Source organism: Periplaneta americana, chromosome 7 (genome assembly GCF_040183065.1).
Source record: "Periplaneta americana isolate PAMFEO1 chromosome 7, P.americana_PAMFEO1_priV1, whole genome shotgun sequence".
NCBI lineage: Eukaryota > Metazoa > Arthropoda > Insecta > Blattodea > Blattidae > Periplaneta > Periplaneta americana.
In genome coordinates this window covers 57,648,264-57,668,307 of record NC_091123.1, presented here as the reverse complement: position 1 = coordinate 57,668,307, position 20,044 = coordinate 57,648,264, and the positions used below count along the sequence as shown (strand labels likewise).

General features: G+C 32.5%; 2 protein-coding genes across 10 annotated transcripts in view; one reads left to right on the top strand and one right to left on the bottom strand.

Moving 5' to 3' along the window:
• Positions 1 to 20,044, top strand: part of LOC138703123 (ATP-binding cassette sub-family G member 1-like) — a 166,912-nt gene that overhangs the window by 93,304 nt on the left and 53,564 nt on the right. For 5 of the 9 annotated variants that reach the window (XM_069830719.1, XM_069830728.1, XM_069830721.1 and 2 more), the window contains one exon: positions 7,938 to 8,441. The exons of 2 other annotated variants lie outside the window; for them this stretch is intronic. In XM_069830719.1, coding sequence (XP_069686820.1) covers positions 7,938 to 8,282 — 345 coding nt within the window. In that variant the 3' untranslated portion in view covers positions 8,283 to 8,441. Of the gene's footprint in view, positions 1 to 7,937; positions 8,442 to 20,044 lie in introns of those variants that run through there. 2 more of the 9 variants (XM_069830723.1, XM_069830722.1) reach the window with 1 other exon arrangement.
• On the bottom strand, positions 9,357 to 19,540 carry LOC138703124 (uncharacterized). Its single transcript, XM_069830729.1, has 3 exons — positions 19,142 to 19,540; positions 10,721 to 10,874; positions 9,357 to 10,569 (listed from the first exon to the last, which is right to left on the bottom strand). The coding sequence occupies exons 1-3, from the start codon at positions 19,284 to 19,286 to the stop codon at positions 9,984 to 9,986; spliced, it is 885 nt and encodes a 294-aa protein (XP_069686830.1). The 5' UTR covers positions 19,287 to 19,540; the 3' UTR covers positions 9,357 to 9,983.

The following is a 20,044-nucleotide window of genomic DNA, read 5'->3' as shown; positions in this document are numbered from 1 at the left end:
TCGTAAAATAACCTACTAAAATAAAATAAATATATGGAGATCTGTAGTGATCTTAGAGCATATCTTGCTGTTCTAATATATCTTCTCTGATGTTTATAGATATAAACAGTCCACCTCTACGGTGGTATTTTTTCAGAAAAGCTATATCAAAGGAGGTAGAGTTTTGTTTTGCTTCACTGGCTTCTGTGTGACATATACAATGATAGACACATGATTTCAGTTTACAGCCACAAACACTTTCAACAATACTTTCAACATAAAAATCCCTGATACTTAACCAGCTTATTCTAATGCACTGCTGTAAAACCCTCCCTCGTGCACTCGTTACTAATGTAAGAGGTTCCATTACAAAATATTGGAAAATAGTTTGTTTCCCTAGTATTGCGTCCAGAGCCTCTGGAGTGTCATATTTGTAACAGGTAGGGGGAGAGGTTACAAGAATGCATTAGTATAGGGACATCATTTTATTTTTACTTGCATTTTTATTGTACCTGCATTTCTGAATGTACTTCACTCTCACCCCTTCACTAATGTCCTTGCTCCCGTCAGACACACAAACTTACGGCCGCTGTTGCGTTCGAAGTCTTCAAGCAGTGAAGTAAACACTGCAGTGTATAGTGTGTTTCAGAAATATGGTTGTGTTTTCTATAGAAGAAAGAACCTATATTAATAATATCGTACTAAAAATTATATTGAAGAAACGATAAATTCAATTTCAGAGGATATGATTCAAAATGTTTTTAATAATATGCGTAAAGAATTGAAGCCTGCATTGTAATGAACGGCAACCATTTTCAGCAACTTGTTTAAAAATTCATATTAACTTATTTTGAATTGAGGTGGCTAGAAGCAAAGGAATGCTAGTGACATTTGTAATAACATGAGTTAAGTGCATCCAGTGTAAGCTAAAGTATCTAAAATTTTAGTGGCAAAGGGATATTTTAATCGCATCACACATTAAAATTTAAATAAAAATTTCACCGGTTTTACAAAAGCTTAAATATTTAATCCCCATTTTCGCAAAAGTAACTTAAGTGCACTTACAGCCCTTTACTTATGACCCCTCAATTTAAATGCACTCTCTATATTGTATGTTAACATCAATAATTAATATGCTAAATAAAGTAGACATTACATAACGAACATAGCCGCCTGAAAAGTTGAGTTTTTTAAAAAAAATGTTACTACTCTACATAAATTCCGTAAAAGTGATAATCAAACTGAAAATCGTAATATCGTATTTCCCTACAACATAAATAGATACACTACTTTTCTCTCCTCCTATAGCTAGTAAAATGATTTGTTTACATATTGCACTAGTAACATCAAACTCCTGTAATGGAAGGGGGCAACAGTGTTTCCGAGTATAGCCAGGTTAATGTTAAAAATGTTGGTAAAAATAAAGTGATGTCCCTGTATATACCGTACAGGTAATATTAAACGATTTTAAAGTTTAAAGTATTTGTGGCTGCAAACTAAAATCATGTGTTTATCACTATATACATCTCACAAAAGCCATGAAATAGTATGCTTTCTTTGGTGTAGCTTTTCTGGAGAATTACTAAAAGGATGGTTGAAAAACCCCAAAATGCTGCTCAAACACCCTTCAAGATTCATAAAGACAATTAAACCAAACCCTTTAACTCTATTAAATATAGAATATAATCTAAATTTAACAGAAGAAATACTAAAATCAGAAGTAAACACTGAAATACTAAAACAATTGTCTTTAGAGACAATTAATATTAGGTACCCTCCACAAAATTGGCTTCATTTATACACTGACGGATCCTTGATCTCCAGAGAACAAGGTGCCAGTGCAGGTGTTACATGCTGTCTCTTCTCACTTTATAAATCTCTTGGGTATGGAACAACAAGTTTTGATGGAGAAATCGTTGCAATAAGTGAAAGTCTCAGGAATCTTCTATGCCACATCAATAAATTTAAAAATGCAGTTATATTGTCAGACTCCAAAGCAGCTATTCTATCAATAGTCTCTAAACACACACTTTCATCTCAAACAGCAGAAATAACTAAAATGCTCTCTCAATTAATATCACTCAATAAAATAATTGTATTCCAATGGATACCATCCCATTGTGGAATCCTGGGAAACGAGAATGCGGATGCTTTAGCAAAGAAGGGCAGCACTGCTACTTACAGACCTGTTACTAAATCTACGTATTACTCTGTGAAAAGATTTATTAAGTCTACATACTTAGACTTCAACAAACAAAATTTGATAACACAATCCCAAGGGAAAAAATGGAACTCTCTGCATCAAAATCCACAGTTAATTCCCGATTTACCACGAAAATCGTCTGTAGCTGCATTTAGATTGGCAACAGGCCATGATTGTTTGGCCAAACATCTGCATAGAATTGGAATATATCAATCCCCTAACTGCCCATTGTGCAACTCAAACCAAGAAATGGATTCGGAACACCTCAAAATCTGTGCTTCAGTGGCTGGCCATGATAATATCTTTGAAAAATATTGGAGTGCAAGAGGTCAAATGACTTTGTCAAACGCCTGGCATTAGAAAACAAACAACAACAACAACAGATTCATAAAGACAAGTGTGGCTCTACTGTGAAAATTTCATGAGATCTTCTTTGAATCAATCTTGTTCTATAATTAAAAGGCAAAGCAAAATGATTTCTTATATGACAGGCTATACAATAGTTCTTCTTTAACATTAAAACATGTATTAACTTATGGTCGAAGGGGTAGAGAGAAGAGAGTAAAATATATTTCAAGGGAAAAAATACAGGATGAGACGTATAGTCAAGACAAAAATTACCCATACTCTAGTAACTTTAATAATAGTCTGTAATAATTATAAAATTTTATTCTATAAGTAGTATATGAATTCAAAATTAAAATATTAAAATAGCTACCGTATGTTGTTTAGTCAACTTCCGAAGACAGATTGGAACCTCATAAGTAACACCAATAAGGCAGGGATATCAAAACGCCTGTATTACGTGCTCATACTTCATACAAGCAATACAAATCCAACAAGGTTCACTTATCAGCAAGATGAAGTATTATCGCCGCGCTCTCATGGTTAACATGTCGGCATCATACAATAACGTGCGGTGTGCTTTTAAAACATAATTTTGCCGACCGATTGTTGCTCTGAAGGTTTCACTCTAAGCTTCTCACGTTGTCAGGTCTACTTCCTCAATAAGAATAAGCACTAGTTTGTTATATTGTTAAATGGCTATTATTATTATTATTATTATTATTATTATTATTATTATCATTATTATTATTATTATTATTTCATATACGAGTACGTTGACATTCTTAACTCTTAATAATAACTCTTTAATAATAATTTTTAATCACATACCTTAATGTTCGTCCTCAGCACAAGACATTGCAACCTCGGTTTTAGTCCACGTGGATTAGACAAGTAGGTGTCATTTAATAATGGAAGGAGCGTATTGGTTGCAATATTGAAATTGAGGCGAGTGATTGGAGTGGCGACATAAGAAATTGAAAACAATAATGCAATTAAATTTCAAAGACCTGCCAAATGTTATGCACAAGGCAGCTCGAAGACCTGCCAAATGTTAACCATGAGAGCGCAGCGATAATACAATCATCACTCTTAAGGAAATGTTCTGCGGATTCTTGAGGGGATGCAGTGCAGGCATTTTGACATCCCTGCAATAAGGCATCACTCATGAGGCAACTAGGCCAGGAGATAATGGGGTAGGGTGGCCAGTTCCTTTTGCCCTCCATTGCATACATCGCTGACTAGTAACAAATTTTATTAATCAGACTTCAGATATATACAAACAATTGTTCTTCCTGTGACATATCATCAAGCGAGATGTAACTTACTGTCTGATAATAGATGTAGGCCTACATATCAACTAGAACCTCAATCAGAGGTAAAAATAGCTATAATACCGGTAGGGGAGAAAGGTGAGACTTGATCCCCTTTTAGTTTTTTTAATTTTTTGTGTAAAATATTTTAACCTAAAACAAAATCTGACATATCTAACATATAGCCGAGTTTTTCCTCTTTATTTACATATGTTGCATGATAAAAGTGAATAATAAAAAAATAAAAAAACAAAGTCAGTGCAGGGGAGATCAACTCTAACCGGTACAGGAAGACTTGATCCACTTCATGGGGAGATTTGATTCACTGACAATTCATAATGAATAAACCAATTTTTTTTTTATTATTGAATATTTTCTCTCGTGAGAACTGTGTGTAAATTGTCAAAGAACTTCATAACATTTTGCCTGTTAAAGCTAATGCTTCTAGTGATGCTAGTTCCTTCAGGTGTATGAAGGGACAAGTCATGATGTCGCGCCATAAACCCTCTAAACTAGGGTGACCAGAAGTTCCATTTTCAACGGAATTGTCCCTTTTTTCAGCCTCTTGTCCCCTGTCCCGAGAAAAGTATGCTCGGGATGCCAAATGGCCCATTTTTTTAAATGGCGGCCCATTTCTCTAAATTATTGTTAAAATAGTTCTTTTTTTATTTTATTATGAAAGACAAATACATTAGTTCTACAAACATAATTCAGATTGTAAGTTTTGCGTTAGGAATACCTGGCACTAATGCATCATCATAAAAAGTGTTTTCATTGATGAATTCAATTTGGTGTGACGAAAGAATCGGTTTTCAGTTAAAACCATAAAGGCCATGTTAATCACAAAATGGCATTTAAAAAATGTGTCTTGTATGGACTTGTATAGTTTTACAAAAGAAAAGCCAACACTTCTAGAGCAAATTTACTTGTCAAAGAAATATGATGCAGATTGTACGGTTGATTTTCATAGAGAATGTTAAAATAGTTAAAAGGTAATATGAGGGAAAAAATGTTGTTATGAAACAAGTTCAGATGTAATCTTCATCTTACGATGTTTGGTGACGTATACACGTCCGTTGATGTGACATATTAATGAATTTAAATACTATTATAGTCACAATCATGCCATGGTATGAAAGAAAAATTTCACAACCTCGAGCGGGAATCGAACCTGCGACTTCCTGTTTTCCGGTCAGGTGCTCTACCACTGAGCTATCGAGTTCATCTCACGCCAAAGGCTTGGAATTATCCTTTCATACTGGCGACTCTGTTATAGAGTACTGTCCATAGCGTCTGATCTAGTCAGCACTGCTTATGGCTTGAAAGAAACTTTACAAATGTAATCTTCATCTTACGATGTTTGGTGACGTATACACGTCCGTTGATGTGACATATTAATGAATTTAAATAGTCACAATCATGCCATGGTATGAAAGAAAAATTTCACAACCTCGAGCGGGAATCGAACCTGCGACTTCCTGTTCAATTAACCTGAAGTATTTTTAAACAAATAAGTTAACCTAATTAATCCAGACAAGTTGCAATATAAAAAACTGTCAACATTGACTTAAGCCAAGTATCCATGTTACTCTATTGTGTACTTGCATAATTATTATAGCCTAAATAAATAAATTGTTAACTGCCTCCCATTGGAGGTAGCCCAGAAGGACTCGGTATACTCTCCTACATGAATTTTACAATATTAAATGAATACATAAATTTTGTTGAAAGAAAATTAAAATAAACATATATGAATTATAAAGTGAAGAAAAAAAAATTAAACAGAGTGAATATGATGACTCAGAATTTGGCAAGATCGTTTCAAAACTGAAGTTATGATGTCAGCAGTGTCTGTGGTAGTTCAAAAGTCTTCCTGAAGTTTTCAAAGAACTTGGGAATCACATCAGAGCTCCAATAAGAAGACCAATCACCTCAATGTCTTCAAGCTGGTATTTTGCTTTGAAGTAATCAACTGTTGGCAGATAAATGTTGATCTTTTCTTTATTGACATCCTCCAGCTGGCTACTCCCCGTTTCAATCCTTATGGTAGGATCAATTATATATCCTTTCTTGGTAGTCTGGGAATACGCTATGATGTCAATACGTCTAGAGGAGCCATTAGTAGCAAGGCAAAAAACAGTGTAGTATTTATTACTTTAAAATAAATAAAACTGGACCTTATTGCTCATGACATACTGGTATAACACTCGTATAAACACAAGTAATATGGGTAATGAATGTTTAGTTAAAATGTTGATTCATGTCAACTTTAATAAGTGTCCCGTTTTTTTATTTTGGAAATCTGGTCACCTTACTCTAAACCAATCATACCCTGCCTTACCAACCTTTTGCTATTTTCTTTAGCATACTGATATGCAAGTGAGCAAACATTCCTTGATGTCAATACGTGGTGTAATTTGCTCGCTACTTTTAAATACCAGTACTTGCTCAATTTAAGTTCTTCTTCAGAAGAAAACACCTGAACTTTGTTATACGTTGGAGTATATTTCATTTTCTTGTGTTTTTGCTTCCGAACATAACGTTTAAAGTTATTACAGGAACCTGAAACTCTTTTGCAGCACCTCTGAAGGTATTTCCGTCAAGACAACTTTTCACCGCAAGCTCCATGTTTCTAGCATTGATAGTTTCGTATACACGACCCATACCTTCAAGAGTACACATTATCAGAAAAATCCTTTTTGTTTAAGATACATTGAAGATACTTGATCCTGAATCAAATCTCTCATACTGGAGTGGATCAAGTCTCTCCGCAAGGATTTTGCTTCTGCATTGGACTGACACCATACTTCAATCCTTTTGGTATTATATTTGCCTCTTTGTCTCAAAAAAAAAAAAAAAAAAAAAAAAAAAAAAAAAAAAAAAAAAACACACACATGTGGGTAATGTTTAACCTCAACATATTTTCAGAATTCCACTTGCATTTAACTTCTTAAAAGCCATAAATTATATCATATATTTCAGTTTATAGTTATTTACAACATAAAACAACAACTGAATAGACTACAGTGGACTATAGTGGACTTTATGTTGTCAGCAAACAGCTGGATACATTAAGAAGATTGATTGATTATTTACAACATAAAATGGATAATTCACTTACCAAAAAAAAAAAAAAAAAAAATGTAGAAAGTAGCAAACAATTTCTTTGTTCTTCAAAGCCAGAAATAATCTTTGTTCTCATGTGGTGTTACTCAAAATACTAAAAATGAAGGGAAGAAACTAATGCAGGCAAAATTAAAATTTAAAATACCAGAAACTAAATTTTCCACAATTGGGGTAGGATCAAATCTCACCACTTTCCCCTTTTACTAATAATGGCAATATGTTAAGAAAAATCAGTATTATCTGAACTCCCAAATTTAAAATACGGTACCTATTAAAATACTACTTTTACACACTTTGCTCCACAAAATAGATTACTTACTTACAAATGGCTGTCCTCACATAAGCCTGCCATCAGTTCCTATCCTGAGCAAGATTAATCCAGTCCCTACCATCACATCCTACCTCCCTCAAACCCATTTTAATATTATCCTCCCATCTACGTCTCGGCCTCCCCAAAGGTCTTTTTCCCTCCAGCCTCCCAACTAACACTATATATATGCATTTCTGAATTCGCCCATACTTGCTACGTGCCCTGCCCATCTCAAATGTCTGAATTTAATGTTCCTAATTATGTCAGGTGAAGAATACAATGCATGCAGTTCTGTGTTGTATAACTTTCTCCATTCTCCTGTAACTTCATCCCTCTTAGCCCCAAAAATTTTCCTAAGAATCTTATTCTCAAATACTCTTAATCTCTGTTCCTCTCTCAAAGTGAGAGTTCAAGTTTCACAACCATACAGAACAACTTGTAATATAACTGTTTTATAAATTCTAACTTTCATTTTTTTGACAGCAGACTAGATGACAAAAGCTTCACAACCGAATAATAACAGGCTTTTTCCATATTTATTCTGTGTTTAATTTCCTCCCGAGTGTCGTTTATATTTGTTATTGTTGCTCCAAGATATCTGAATTCCACAAAATAGATTATAATACGAAAAGATGATTAATACTGAACATTTTTTTTTCAGATGGGAATGTTCTTGATTCCCTGTACAAATGTTGCACTGATGCTATTTTCCGGTTTCTTTGTGATTCTGAAAAATGTACCTATTTGGCTGAAGTGGTTAACTGACATCAGCTACTTCAGGTACACATTTGAAGGTGCAATGCAGTGTATTTATGGTTATAATAGACCCAACATGAAGTGTCCAGAAATTTATTGTTATTTCAAATCGCCACTCAAATTTCTGGAGCAGTTTAGTATGGAAGATGCAGTTTATGAATATGATGTGTTAGCATTAGTAATGTGGATTGTAATATTACAAGTTTCAGTATTGTTAGCTTTAAAATGGAGAGTTCACACTTCGCAGTAATGACTCTCTGCTTTCAAGGTCTGAACTACTGTAGTAGTCACTTTCTGTCCTCATTTAAGACATTCATTAGTAAAATAACTGTACTCAGAAAATACTCAACTGTTTTCTTACTTTTACATACAAATAAAGGGGAGACTATTGTGGTGCTAAAGAAGTTTACTTCAAGATTTTATTTCATTGTGTTCTCGGTAGTGTACTGGTAATAATCACCCTTGTTGGCTCCGAAACCAATTATCGTTGATACAAATGTTGGTAAGGAAGAGGTTTCTTAAAATATATAAATAATATGTACATTACTTTTTTATGTAGACAAGGATAGGAAAAATCATTCCATATTTATATGGCTGTACTGTAGCAGATTTTTTTACGATTTCTGTGGATGGATATCGACATGGCCTATAAAAAATATTTTTAACATTTCTGTTAGATTGCCGTTCACTTCTGTTTTTTCACAATCTGAGGAATTAAAATACGATCCCGGGACCTTTGGCTGAGCGCGCCAATGCTCTACCGACTGAGCTACTCAGGAACTTCATCTGACATGTCTCAATTTTTCCCTTTATATCCATATACCTCAAGTGGGCTGACAAGATGCCAGAAACCGAGATTGAGTGCACACAAACTCTGTGTGGCTTGAAATTGTGGTTTTCTGTTAACTTATCTACAGTAACGTATATACACTGGTGGACAAAAAATTTAAATTTTGGACACTTGAATTTTACTTTGTATTTAAAATATCACCAATACGTTTTAAATGGTGATTAATTTAATTATACGATTACAAACGTAACATAGACTGAAAACGGAAATGGTTATAACTTCATACCACCAACAATTACCAACAATAACATCACAATCTAGATTTGAACAAAATTTTGCTTATGCAGAGTGTGATAACAATTGGCATTATTATTGGTAATTTTTGGTGTTATGAAGTCATGTTCATTTTATTTTATTTTATAGTAAGATTATAATCTTATTAATCACGATTTAAAACATATTGGTGACCTATTGGATACATTTACAAAGTAAAATTCAAGTGTCCCAAATTTTTTGTCGCCAGTGTATTATGCAAATATAGATTTCAGGTAAAGCTCCCTTGAAATTATTCAAATCTGCTTCACAGGTGGAAGCTAGATTTGCACAATACATATGTTACTGTAGGTACATTAACAGAAAACCATAATTTCAAATCATACAGAGTTTGTGTGCACTCAATGTGGGTTTCTGGCATCTTGTCAGCCCACTCGAGATATGTGGATGTAAAGGGAAAAATTGAGACTGTGTCGGGCGAAGTTCCTGGGTAGCTCAGTCGGTAGAGCATGAATTTTTTGAGTTGTAACAGTTTCATTCTGAGCTATATTACATACATACCTGGTCAAGAACTTCTTCAATTGACATCATCTCTCTTCAGGAAGATTGACACAAAATTATAGAAAGGCTGTGAGGGCTGATGAACGGCTGTTAATTACATTATGGTAAGTAGCGAACTTCTAATATATTTACAGAAAACAGTTTTAACAATTTTCTGCAAAATAAGTTTAAAAATTATTTATTTCAATATTACTGTAACAGCAGTATGATATATTTTACATAGTTCACTTACTCCATATACATTTAACCCTAATTTATTATTTTGTAATCATTGACAGGTCATACTAAATCGTGAATGACATCATATATGAATGCCAAACCCAAAAGTTACGAAAATTGTCTTGGAATATTAATAAAATTAGGATCAGAATTCTCGTATACATTTCCATCACTTGGGGAAGGATGTGGTGTGGAAGCAATTGAAGACGAGCTGGAATGGGCTGCGTTCATATTTTGAACATATGAAGAGGCAGAGGAGCAATAGAACTCACTGGGAGGACATGAAACACTAGAAGATGAACTGTACAATAAGCTGTTCAAATGTTGTAGAATACTAATTTTGAAGTGACTTTTCTGAGCAGGTGTCAGTTTTGACATTTCAGGTAAAAGGCTTCTAAGGAAAAGCAAATCTGGATTATCCAGCTCATTCTCAGGGCATTTCTTTTTCTTTGACTCCCCTGAATATGTTTCAAAAGTTTGATCAAAGACATCAGCTGTTTTTCTAGTTTTCGCTTGTTTTTTACTGCACGAAGGTGGTGGTGGTGGCATAACTTCACTACCAACATTACTTTCTCCATTTTGGTGATCGATTTCTTCTTCCTCGTGAATGGGTGCCTCTTCTTTAATGGACAATTCATCACTGGGTGAGGAAGGGTCTTCGATCATTTGAGAAAACTCAAAATTTCCAGACTGGCTAGAGTTGAAAAAGAAGCTATTTTTAAAATGTCCTTCAGTCTTTGCAATAACAATTATTATAAAACAATTTCATGAAGCCATAATATGTTCCTTCTCTCTCAAAATTAAATTGAATTATTACATGAAATTAAATGTGACATTGATCGTACCTTCTTAATTTAGTGAATGGCGTAAGAAAGATCAAGTAGTCTGCAAGATAGTAAGGTTTCCTGGTTTTGGCTGCAGAGCCACTGGCAGGAATATTCCTTAAATGCCGTGCCCAACAATTTCTTACACTCCTCCATTTTTCTTTGCAAGTGCCCACTGAAAAACAAATGTACATATACTGTTAGAGTTACCATGTTTTTAGAATGCAGTAATGGAAAGGATGAGGTCGAGTCTTGAGGTATGATGCTTATCACAAGAAAAATGCACATGTACTGTAAACTGGGGTTACTTTGAACAGAGAGGATACTTTGAACATTTTTTCAGACAATCCTATTTAGGTTTCTACATGCTGCACTTGTTACAGATGGAGATAAATTTGGTATGAGAATGATTTTATGATAATTTACCTCCATCTATAACAAGTGCAGCATGTAGAAACCTAAATATGATTTTCTGAAAAATCTTCAAAGTAACCCCAGTTTACAGCATCTAAAACCACTCACACTGAAGTACTAATTACCAGGTTATTGTATTCTAAGTTTATTACGTGAGATTTATATTTAAAAAACTACTGAAATTATTTTGTGCTACTTAAATTATCCAACAAAATTACTGTTTTCTAGGGAAAAATATAAATGTACATGTTCTGTTAGAGTTGCCATATTTTTAGAATGCCAGTAAGGGACAGGATGAGGTCGAGTCTCAAGGTATGATGCTTATCACAAGAAAAATGCACTTAATTTGAGAGAACCTACAGACCCAGAAACAAAATTCAGGTGGCCAGTATTTTGTTTCTGGATCTGTACATATCCAAAACTCACACTAAATTACTAATTAGCAGGTTATTTTATTGTAAGTTTATTACGTAGGATTTATATTAAAAAACTACTGAAATAGTTTTTTGCTAAGTAGGTACTTAAATTATCCAACAAAGTTACGGTTTTCTAGGGAAAAGTGGGCAACTTATTTATTTATTTTTATTTAAATTTAAATATACAGAATAAAGAATATAATTACAAAACAAACAAGAAAAATACAAATAAAATAATACAAGCAATATAAAAAGAAGATACAGTAGTATTAACAAAATTTGAGACCTAATGAGCAGCGCTCGTGCTCGGTCGCAGTTCAGATATAATATTAAAATAAAAAAATAATAATAATATAAATAAATAAGTAAAATAAAATAGGAACTAAAATATAATTACAGCGGCAATGGAATTATATAATATAATATTAACACTAGAGAAGAATAATATCGCACGTGGAAATAGGACTAACTTAATATATATTTCAAAATTATAGAATACAAATATAATATAGGTTGATTAATTCTTAGACATAGGCTATAAATTTATTTAATCAACTTGAAGATATTAACACGTTTCTAATTTTCTTGTTATATGTTAGTGGGTTACATATTAGAAGTTCTGGGTGTAATTTAGTTAAAGCATTGTACAACCGAGGGCCAAAATTAATGCTATGCTTTAGACCAGCAGATGTGAGACATTTAGGTTCTACTAATGTTGAATTAATATTTCGTCTTGTGCCATAATTGTGTGTCTGTAATACAAACTTATTACGATTTTTATGATAAAATTTAAACAGCGTATACTTATAAATTTGTTCAATATTAAATACATTAAATTCAGAATAAATTAATTTAGTTGGATAATCGAAACGTTTCTTCAAACAAATTTTAATTATTCGTTTTTGTAGTAAATTTAACGGACTAAGATTAATTTTTGTACTTCCACCCCAAACAATTATACCATATTGAATGATAGACTGAATAATGGCCAAATAAACATTTCGTAGAACTCTAATGGGTAAGTAGCATCGAAGATTAACGAATTTATAAATTGTTTTACGAAGCCTCTTACAAAGATAAGTAATGTGATGAGGTCATTTTAAATTCTGATCAATAATGATACCCTGATATTTGACATACGTGGCTTCTTTCAATGGTGGACATTTACAACTTTTGGGATCTAAACAATTTTCACTGTGTATTATTAGTCTATATTCATCGCTAAATTTTAAATTTTGAACACTGGCAGCTGTTAACGAAAAAGGAACTAAAGTTGATTTAGATATATTGCGGAAACCAAACTGATTTTTAGAGAGGATTTTATGTTTTTCTAAATAATTTATTAATCTATTCTTTAAACATTTTTCAAGCAATTTGGAAAATGTTGGAAGTAAAGATATAGGTCTATAGTTATTTAAATTATTTTTATCTCCAGATTTGTATATTGGAATTACTATGGCACATTTCAAAACATCTGGGAATATACCTTGCACAAAACAGAAGTTAAAAATATGAACCATGGGTTTTAATATATATTTGATAATAATTTTGAAAGTATTATTCTTAATTCCATCTATACCAGGAGCAACATTATTTTTTAATTTCTTAACCAAAATAATAATTTCATCCATTTTTGAATCTTGCATACACCACTTTTAACACTTGAATATAATTAATTGATGAACTAGTGGACTTACTCGTGTTAAATATGTAAGCCGGACGAATATTACATATTTAACATGAGTAAGTCCACTAGTTCATCAATTAATAATTTCATCTTCAGTTACAGGGAAAAGAAACATGGAGGAAGCTAAATGTTCATCTTGTGTCTCATTTTGTAGAGAAGAATTAAAATTTGACTTATTAATGTTAGAAGTAACTTTGTGTCCTATCTCTGAAAAATAATTATTAAATTCGTTTGCAATCTCTTTTCTGCAATTTAATATTTCACCCGTATCGTTTTTTAACTCCTTGATTGGCTGTTTATTTTGTACATTTACATCTGTAGCTTCATTTATAACTTGCCAAAATTTTTTAGGTTAATTTTGTATCTATCAAATTTGGATTCATAATATTTAATTTTCGTTTTTCGAATGATAAGAGTTAACATATTTGTATATGCTCAGTAGTAATTTTTTAGTTGTACGTTACTTGGATTCTTTTTAACTTTTAAAGCAAGTTTGTCTCTTGTTCGAATAGAATTAATAATGCCGGCCGTGATCCAGGGTTTTATTTTCTTGGATTTATTAGAAATTTTCTGATTACTGTTTATAATAGTATTTTTATCTATATACTTTATGATTAAATTGTAGAAAATTTGGAAACAGGCATTGGCATCATTACAATTATAGACCGATTCCCAGGTTTCTTTTAGAAAATCTGTAATCAAATCAGGATAATTAATTTGTTGCATATTTTGTGATGAGAGAGTAACAGACGGCCTGGAATTGTATTCATTGTTAGACATTTTTAATAAACTAAAAACAATATAATGATCGGTAATAGCACTAGATAGAACGCCAGGTATGAAGCTATAATTATTTTGAGTTTTTAGAAATATATGGTCGATGCATGTGCCAGAAATTATTGAAGGCCTAGTGATGGCATTTAAATAAGTTACAAAACCATATTCATGGAGAACATTAATATATTTACTGCCAATTAAATCTATACTATTTTCTAATATGTCTATGTTTATGTCTCCAACAATAATATGGTTGTGACAACCTTCTAAATTGGATAAATACTGCTCTAAATTGTCTATGAAATCATTTTTATTGTTTTTAGGGGATCTATAAATGGCGGTAAAAAAATTTGACTCTTACCAAGCTTAATCTTAAAATGAAATGAATTACAGTGCTCAATTTCAGCTTCTATTACACTAATATCAATGCTATTTTTAAAGTATATTACTATTCCATCGCATTTATTCTATTTATTAACTTTTACCAATTTATTGTATCCATTAATATCATAGCCAAAATCGTGACATAACCAAGTTTCCGTTAAAATTATGTCAAAATCATAAGTGAAGCTTTGTAATAATGCACATAATTCCAGGAAATTTCTATTTATGCTACGTATGTTTAAATGAATACATTTGAAATCATGAAACGAGTTACAAATGTAATTGTTGCAAGAGGTGATATCGTTAAAGACAGCTGTTTTTAAATCATTATTGTCACAGTATAAATTAAGTTGTTCTAAATGACCGTTTACTTCCATTATTGCAAGTAACATTACAAAGCATTACTACAATTAGCATGACAGTTTTTTTAAATTATTTGTGAATTGTATAGGCTACAATTTTTATAAACTGAATTTAGGCCTGCTATTGCATTACTGTATAGTACAGAAGAAATTTTTAGGGAACTCAAAATTCTGCCAGTACCTTGTATATACATTCTAGAAATAGTGTCTTTCATTCATAAAAACAAAGCAAAATTCAAATTGAATTCAGACTATCACATGTATCAAACAAGAACATCAAGTCATATCCATCTGTCCACTCATAGAATTACCAGAAGTCTTAAAAGTATTTTACATAGAGGCATAAATATGTATAATAAAATTCCAAGCTCCATAATAAGTAGTAAACAAAAGAAGTTTAAAAGCATAGTCAACAGGTTGCTGCTGCATCATATGCCATATACTGTAGAGGAATTTATGTCTTTAGACCTTGCATGAAAGTGCCTACTAATGTGTAATTGTGAAGGCATATAGGTCGTTATTGCTGTTAACATTATTATTATTATTATTATTACTTACTTACAAATGGCTTTTAAGGAACCCGAAGGTTCATTGCCGCCCTCACATAAGCCCGCCATCGGTCCCTATCCTGTGCAAGATTAATCCAGTCTCTATCATCACACCCCACCTCCCTCAAATCCATTTTAATATTATCCTCCCATTTACGTCTCGGCCTCCCTAAAGGTCTTTTTCCCTCCGGTCTCCCAACTGAAACTCTATATGCATTTCTGGATTCGCCCATACGTGCTACATGCCCTGCCCATCTCAAACGTCTGGATTTTAAGTTCCTAATTATGTTAGGTGAAGAATACAATGCGTGCAGTTCTATGTTGTGTAACTTTCTCCATTCTCCTGTAGCTTCATCCCGCTTAGCCCCAAATATTTTCCTAAGCACCTTATTCTCAAACACCCTTAACCTATGTTCCTCTCTCAGAGTGAGAGTCCAAGTTTCACAACCATACAGAAGAACCGGTAATATAACTGTTTTATAAATTCTAACTTTCAGATTTTTGGACAGCAGACTGGATGATAAGAGCTTCTCAACCGAATAATAACACGCATTTCCCATATTTATTCTGCGTTTAATTTCCTTCCGAGTGTCATTTATATTTGTTACTGTTGCTCCAAGGTATTTGAATTTTTCCACCTCTTCGAAGGATAAATCTCCAATTTTTATATTTCCATTTCGTACAATATTCTGGTTACGAGACATAATCATATACTTCGTTTTTCGAGATTTACTTCCAAACCGATCGCTTTACTTGCTTCAAGTAAAATTCCGGTGTTTTCCCTAATCGTTTGTGTATTTTCTCCTAACATATTCACGTCATCAGCATAGACAAGAAGCTGATGTAACCCGTTCAATTCCAAACCCTGCCTGTTATCCTGAACTTTCCTAATGGCATATTCTAGAGCGAAGTTAAAAGGTAAAGGTGACAGTGCATCTCCCTGCTTTAGCCCGCAGTGAATTGGAAAAGCATCAGATAGAAACTGACCTATACGGACTCTGCTGTATGTTTCAATGAGACACATTTTATTATTATTATTATTATCATTGTTGTTGTTGGCATTATTATTATTATTATTATTATTATTAATATTATTTTTATACAATCTTCGATACAGTTCTTCTTAAATCATGTCAGCAGATGTCCTGCAATCACAAAGCTACAAATTCATAAATATATCTATAGTATAATCAGAAACTAGATTAAGACTTAGAAATAAGATTGACGAAGCCATGATTTGTAAAGATCTTTATGGTGAATAAATTACTATTACTACTATTACAAAGCATATTATGATTATTGGTATTTTGTGTCTTTTTTAACATTAGTTAGCAATTGCTTAAACAGTTAATGATAGTGATTAAAATTCAAGGTAACTTGGACCTCAGGCCTCAGCTTTCGTAAGATCTTCTCAAGTTCATTTTTTAAAGTGCTAGCCTAATTTATTTTATTGCCATTTGTTAACAAATATCTAACAAACCTTAACAATTTTGTTTCCTTCCACTTTTTAAAGTTCCAAACCAAAATTTTGCTATTCTTACCATAATTTCTCCCCTACTGCTACATTGTACTACATTCCAATATTGCTGCCCTCCTGGGAGCCGAATTGTGAAGTTGTAGAACTCGGTTTTTTGCACGATCGTATTTTTTTGTTGTTGTATTTACAGCTATTGTTGTTAGGCCTTGAAAGTTGGAATTCCCACATAGAAACTTGTTGCTAGGGAAACCATTCTTTATAATATAAAACTATACTGAAATAGACTCATTATAGTGCACTTATTGTTACTTAGTTACCATTACAGTGCAGTTTTGCGAAGGCTTTGGATTAATATTGCTCCACATTTTCAATGCAAAATATAAATATATTGTATTTACAATTTTAAAAATAAGGTCGTGCAAAAAAGTTGTACAATACACGTTTGTGAAGTGCATTACAAAATTTCGGAAACTGAAAAACTCGCTGAGCTCGTTTTTCAAACTTTTTCTCGATTTTGTAAAAAGCACTTTCCAACCTTGTATCGTAAAATACTATTACAGTACAATATTTAGGCCTATCTTGTTATTATATCAATGCTCTTTTTCCAGCTATTATTATAGTGCCCCCGTATCTCAATGCCATAGAACATTCTGGATTATATCAGTGAACTGTACTGGTATACGTTGAGAGTTTTTATGTCGATATTTGGTGCACATAATATAATATATGTATATAAATATGTGATATGCAATTTTTTCAAGTTGCACGGTTGTTTACATTGTGCAATTCAACTTTTCTTGCACAGCTCAACATTGCATGCAATTTGACTTGCACCATGGCCAAGTACCTTAAGCTCACTGTGTAATAGAATTATTGTTGTTCATAATGACACCAAGATAGAAGACATAGGCTCCAATAATTTATATTATTGTGATGTACCGATATAGGCCTACATATGATATTTCCGTGCAGGAATTCTGCATTACCATATGATGAAGAATGGGTGGAGCGGACAAAAATTTTCAATAATTCCATTAATAAATTTTGAAATTGTTGAGTAGAACAGTCAATTGTTAAAAAGTTTCTATTTTGAAATTGTTGAGTTGAAATGTTGATTATATTAATTTTAATTAATACTGTAAAATGCATTTGGAATTATTGTGTTGATGGAAATAAAAGTTAATTATTGACAATGCTTAAAGTAATTTTACACTTAGAACTTACTAATGCTTTGCCAAACATATTATTATTTATTAGATAATTTACTATGCCGGTAGATATATTGCAATGAAATTTTAACATGCACAATTACAATTACACTCACACATAGGCTACCGGGTAGACCATATAAGTTGAGAAAGTGAAAGATCTAAAAACACGAAGCATTTTAGAAAGAAATGTTTGAAATAAAAGTTAATTGATTTTAAGGGGGAAAGCAATTTGCATTATTTATGTTGTATTTGGAGGACGTTTTCAAGATCATTTGAAAGTCAATCTATTTTTTTTTAATGGAAGCTTATAGTTTTTATTTTTTAATTCAATTCCTCGTACAGAAATTAACAGTTTTTGTATAAATTATTTTTCAATTTAGCACTTAGTTTCACAGATATTTGAAAAGTGAGTCAATAATTATTTATAAAAAAATCATAAGCATATAGATATTTTTATTGTAAGAACAAAACATGTAACGTACAATTAGATTGTTTGAATAAATGCCCAAAGTGATGCACTTTCCAGTTCTTTGAAGAAAAGATTGATATTTACGTAAAATTAGCCTACTTAAATTTCAATATTCGCATAATCATTTCCAACGTACTCCTACATATTTTCTGGAGTTGTTCGTAAATCGATCAAATTTCGCGTACGTAAAAATTGATAAATGGAATTTATAATGTTTCATAGACAACTAGGCCTAAATCAGTATTACAAAAACTAAACAAACTGACTACACATTTTAACGAATTCAGAGTGCGCTTAAGGGTGATCAATATTGTAGATTTTTTTTTATCAGCTTCTACTTTTCAAATATCTATGAAACTACGCGCTAAATTAAAAAAAATAGTTCATACAAACAATGTTTATTTTTGTACGAGGAATAGGATTAAACAACTGTAGACTTCTATTTTTAAAAATTACATCGTTTCAAATGACCTTGAAAACATTCTCTAAGTACAATGTAAATAATGCAGTTTGTTTTCCCTTTTAAAGTTAATTAACTTTTACTTCAAAAATTTCTTTCTAAAACGCTTCGTTCTGTTAGATCTTTCGCATTGCCGACTTAAATTGTCCACCAGGTATATTAAAATATTGTATTATTATGTAATCATGGTACAAAATTACAAACTGTAGTATTTTCATAAAGGAACTCTCAACTCACCATTTAAATTTGCCTCCTTAGACACCTCGTGCCAAGCTTTATCCAGATCATCCTTATTCGAATGGCCTGGTAAAGTATAATCATAAATAATAGGAAACTTTTCCACTGCTTCTATCAGTCTGATATTTATTTTTTCCTCGCTCATACTTATTATTCGTTATCTAATCAACTGTGAAATAATAACTGAGGTCTGAAGCATGTCGCGATCAAAAGGAACATGCCTTGCCTCTTGAATCATGTCTTAGCACTCCAAGGACGTGTCTGTGGCCTGTATATCATTGTGCTATCTTGTTAGATGTAGAAATAGTTCGAGTAACGTTCCTTATCTTGCTACACGCCTCAGACACCAGACTTGTCTGTCTGCTGCATGTATTGACGCAAGCCGGTGTGCGACCGCGCCAAGCTGAGACTGCGACGCAATCGCTTATAGCAATGTTGCCACGTTTACTCAGCGATGATGCGGTTCCTTCGTAACCAGATCGTAACCGAAGCTTAAAAGCTCATCAGCTGTGAGCGTTTGCCGTGTCATAGTTAGGAAATATACTGCTCTTCGTGTACATTAAAACTTATCGCTGTAATTGATTAAGAGCGACTTTCTATAATGTTTAATATTATAGACAAAGAAGCGTGTCGTTCCTTTGTAAATAATGAAACGGCAGGACCTACCTTAAGAGTTACAAGGCTCAATTGGGAACATTATTTGGGGCACTCATATTTACAGACAAGTTCTAAAGAATAAATGCCGATAAATGAAATTATTATAGAACTACATCACTATTATACAATGAAAATCAATAAAAAAAATAATTTAGAAAATGTATGTGATTTATTGGAAAGAAAGCGTAGAAATAAACAAACAAAATTACATGTTGATTATTTTTAGGTACTAGTCTAAATACAATA

Coding starts and splice junctions, on each gene's coding strand:
- LOC138703124 (XM_069830729.1), bottom strand. CDS start 19,286: ATGAGCGAGGAAAAAATAAATATCAGACTGATAGAAGCAGTGGAAAAG. Junction 10,875..19,141: donor TAAGGAGGCAAATTTAAATG/GTGAGTTGAGAG, acceptor TTTGTTTTTCAG/TGGGCACTTGCAAAGAAAAA. Junction 10,570..10,720: donor CCATTCACTAAATTAAGAAG/GTACGATCAATG, acceptor TTTCAACTCTAG/CCAGTCTGGAAATTTTGAGT.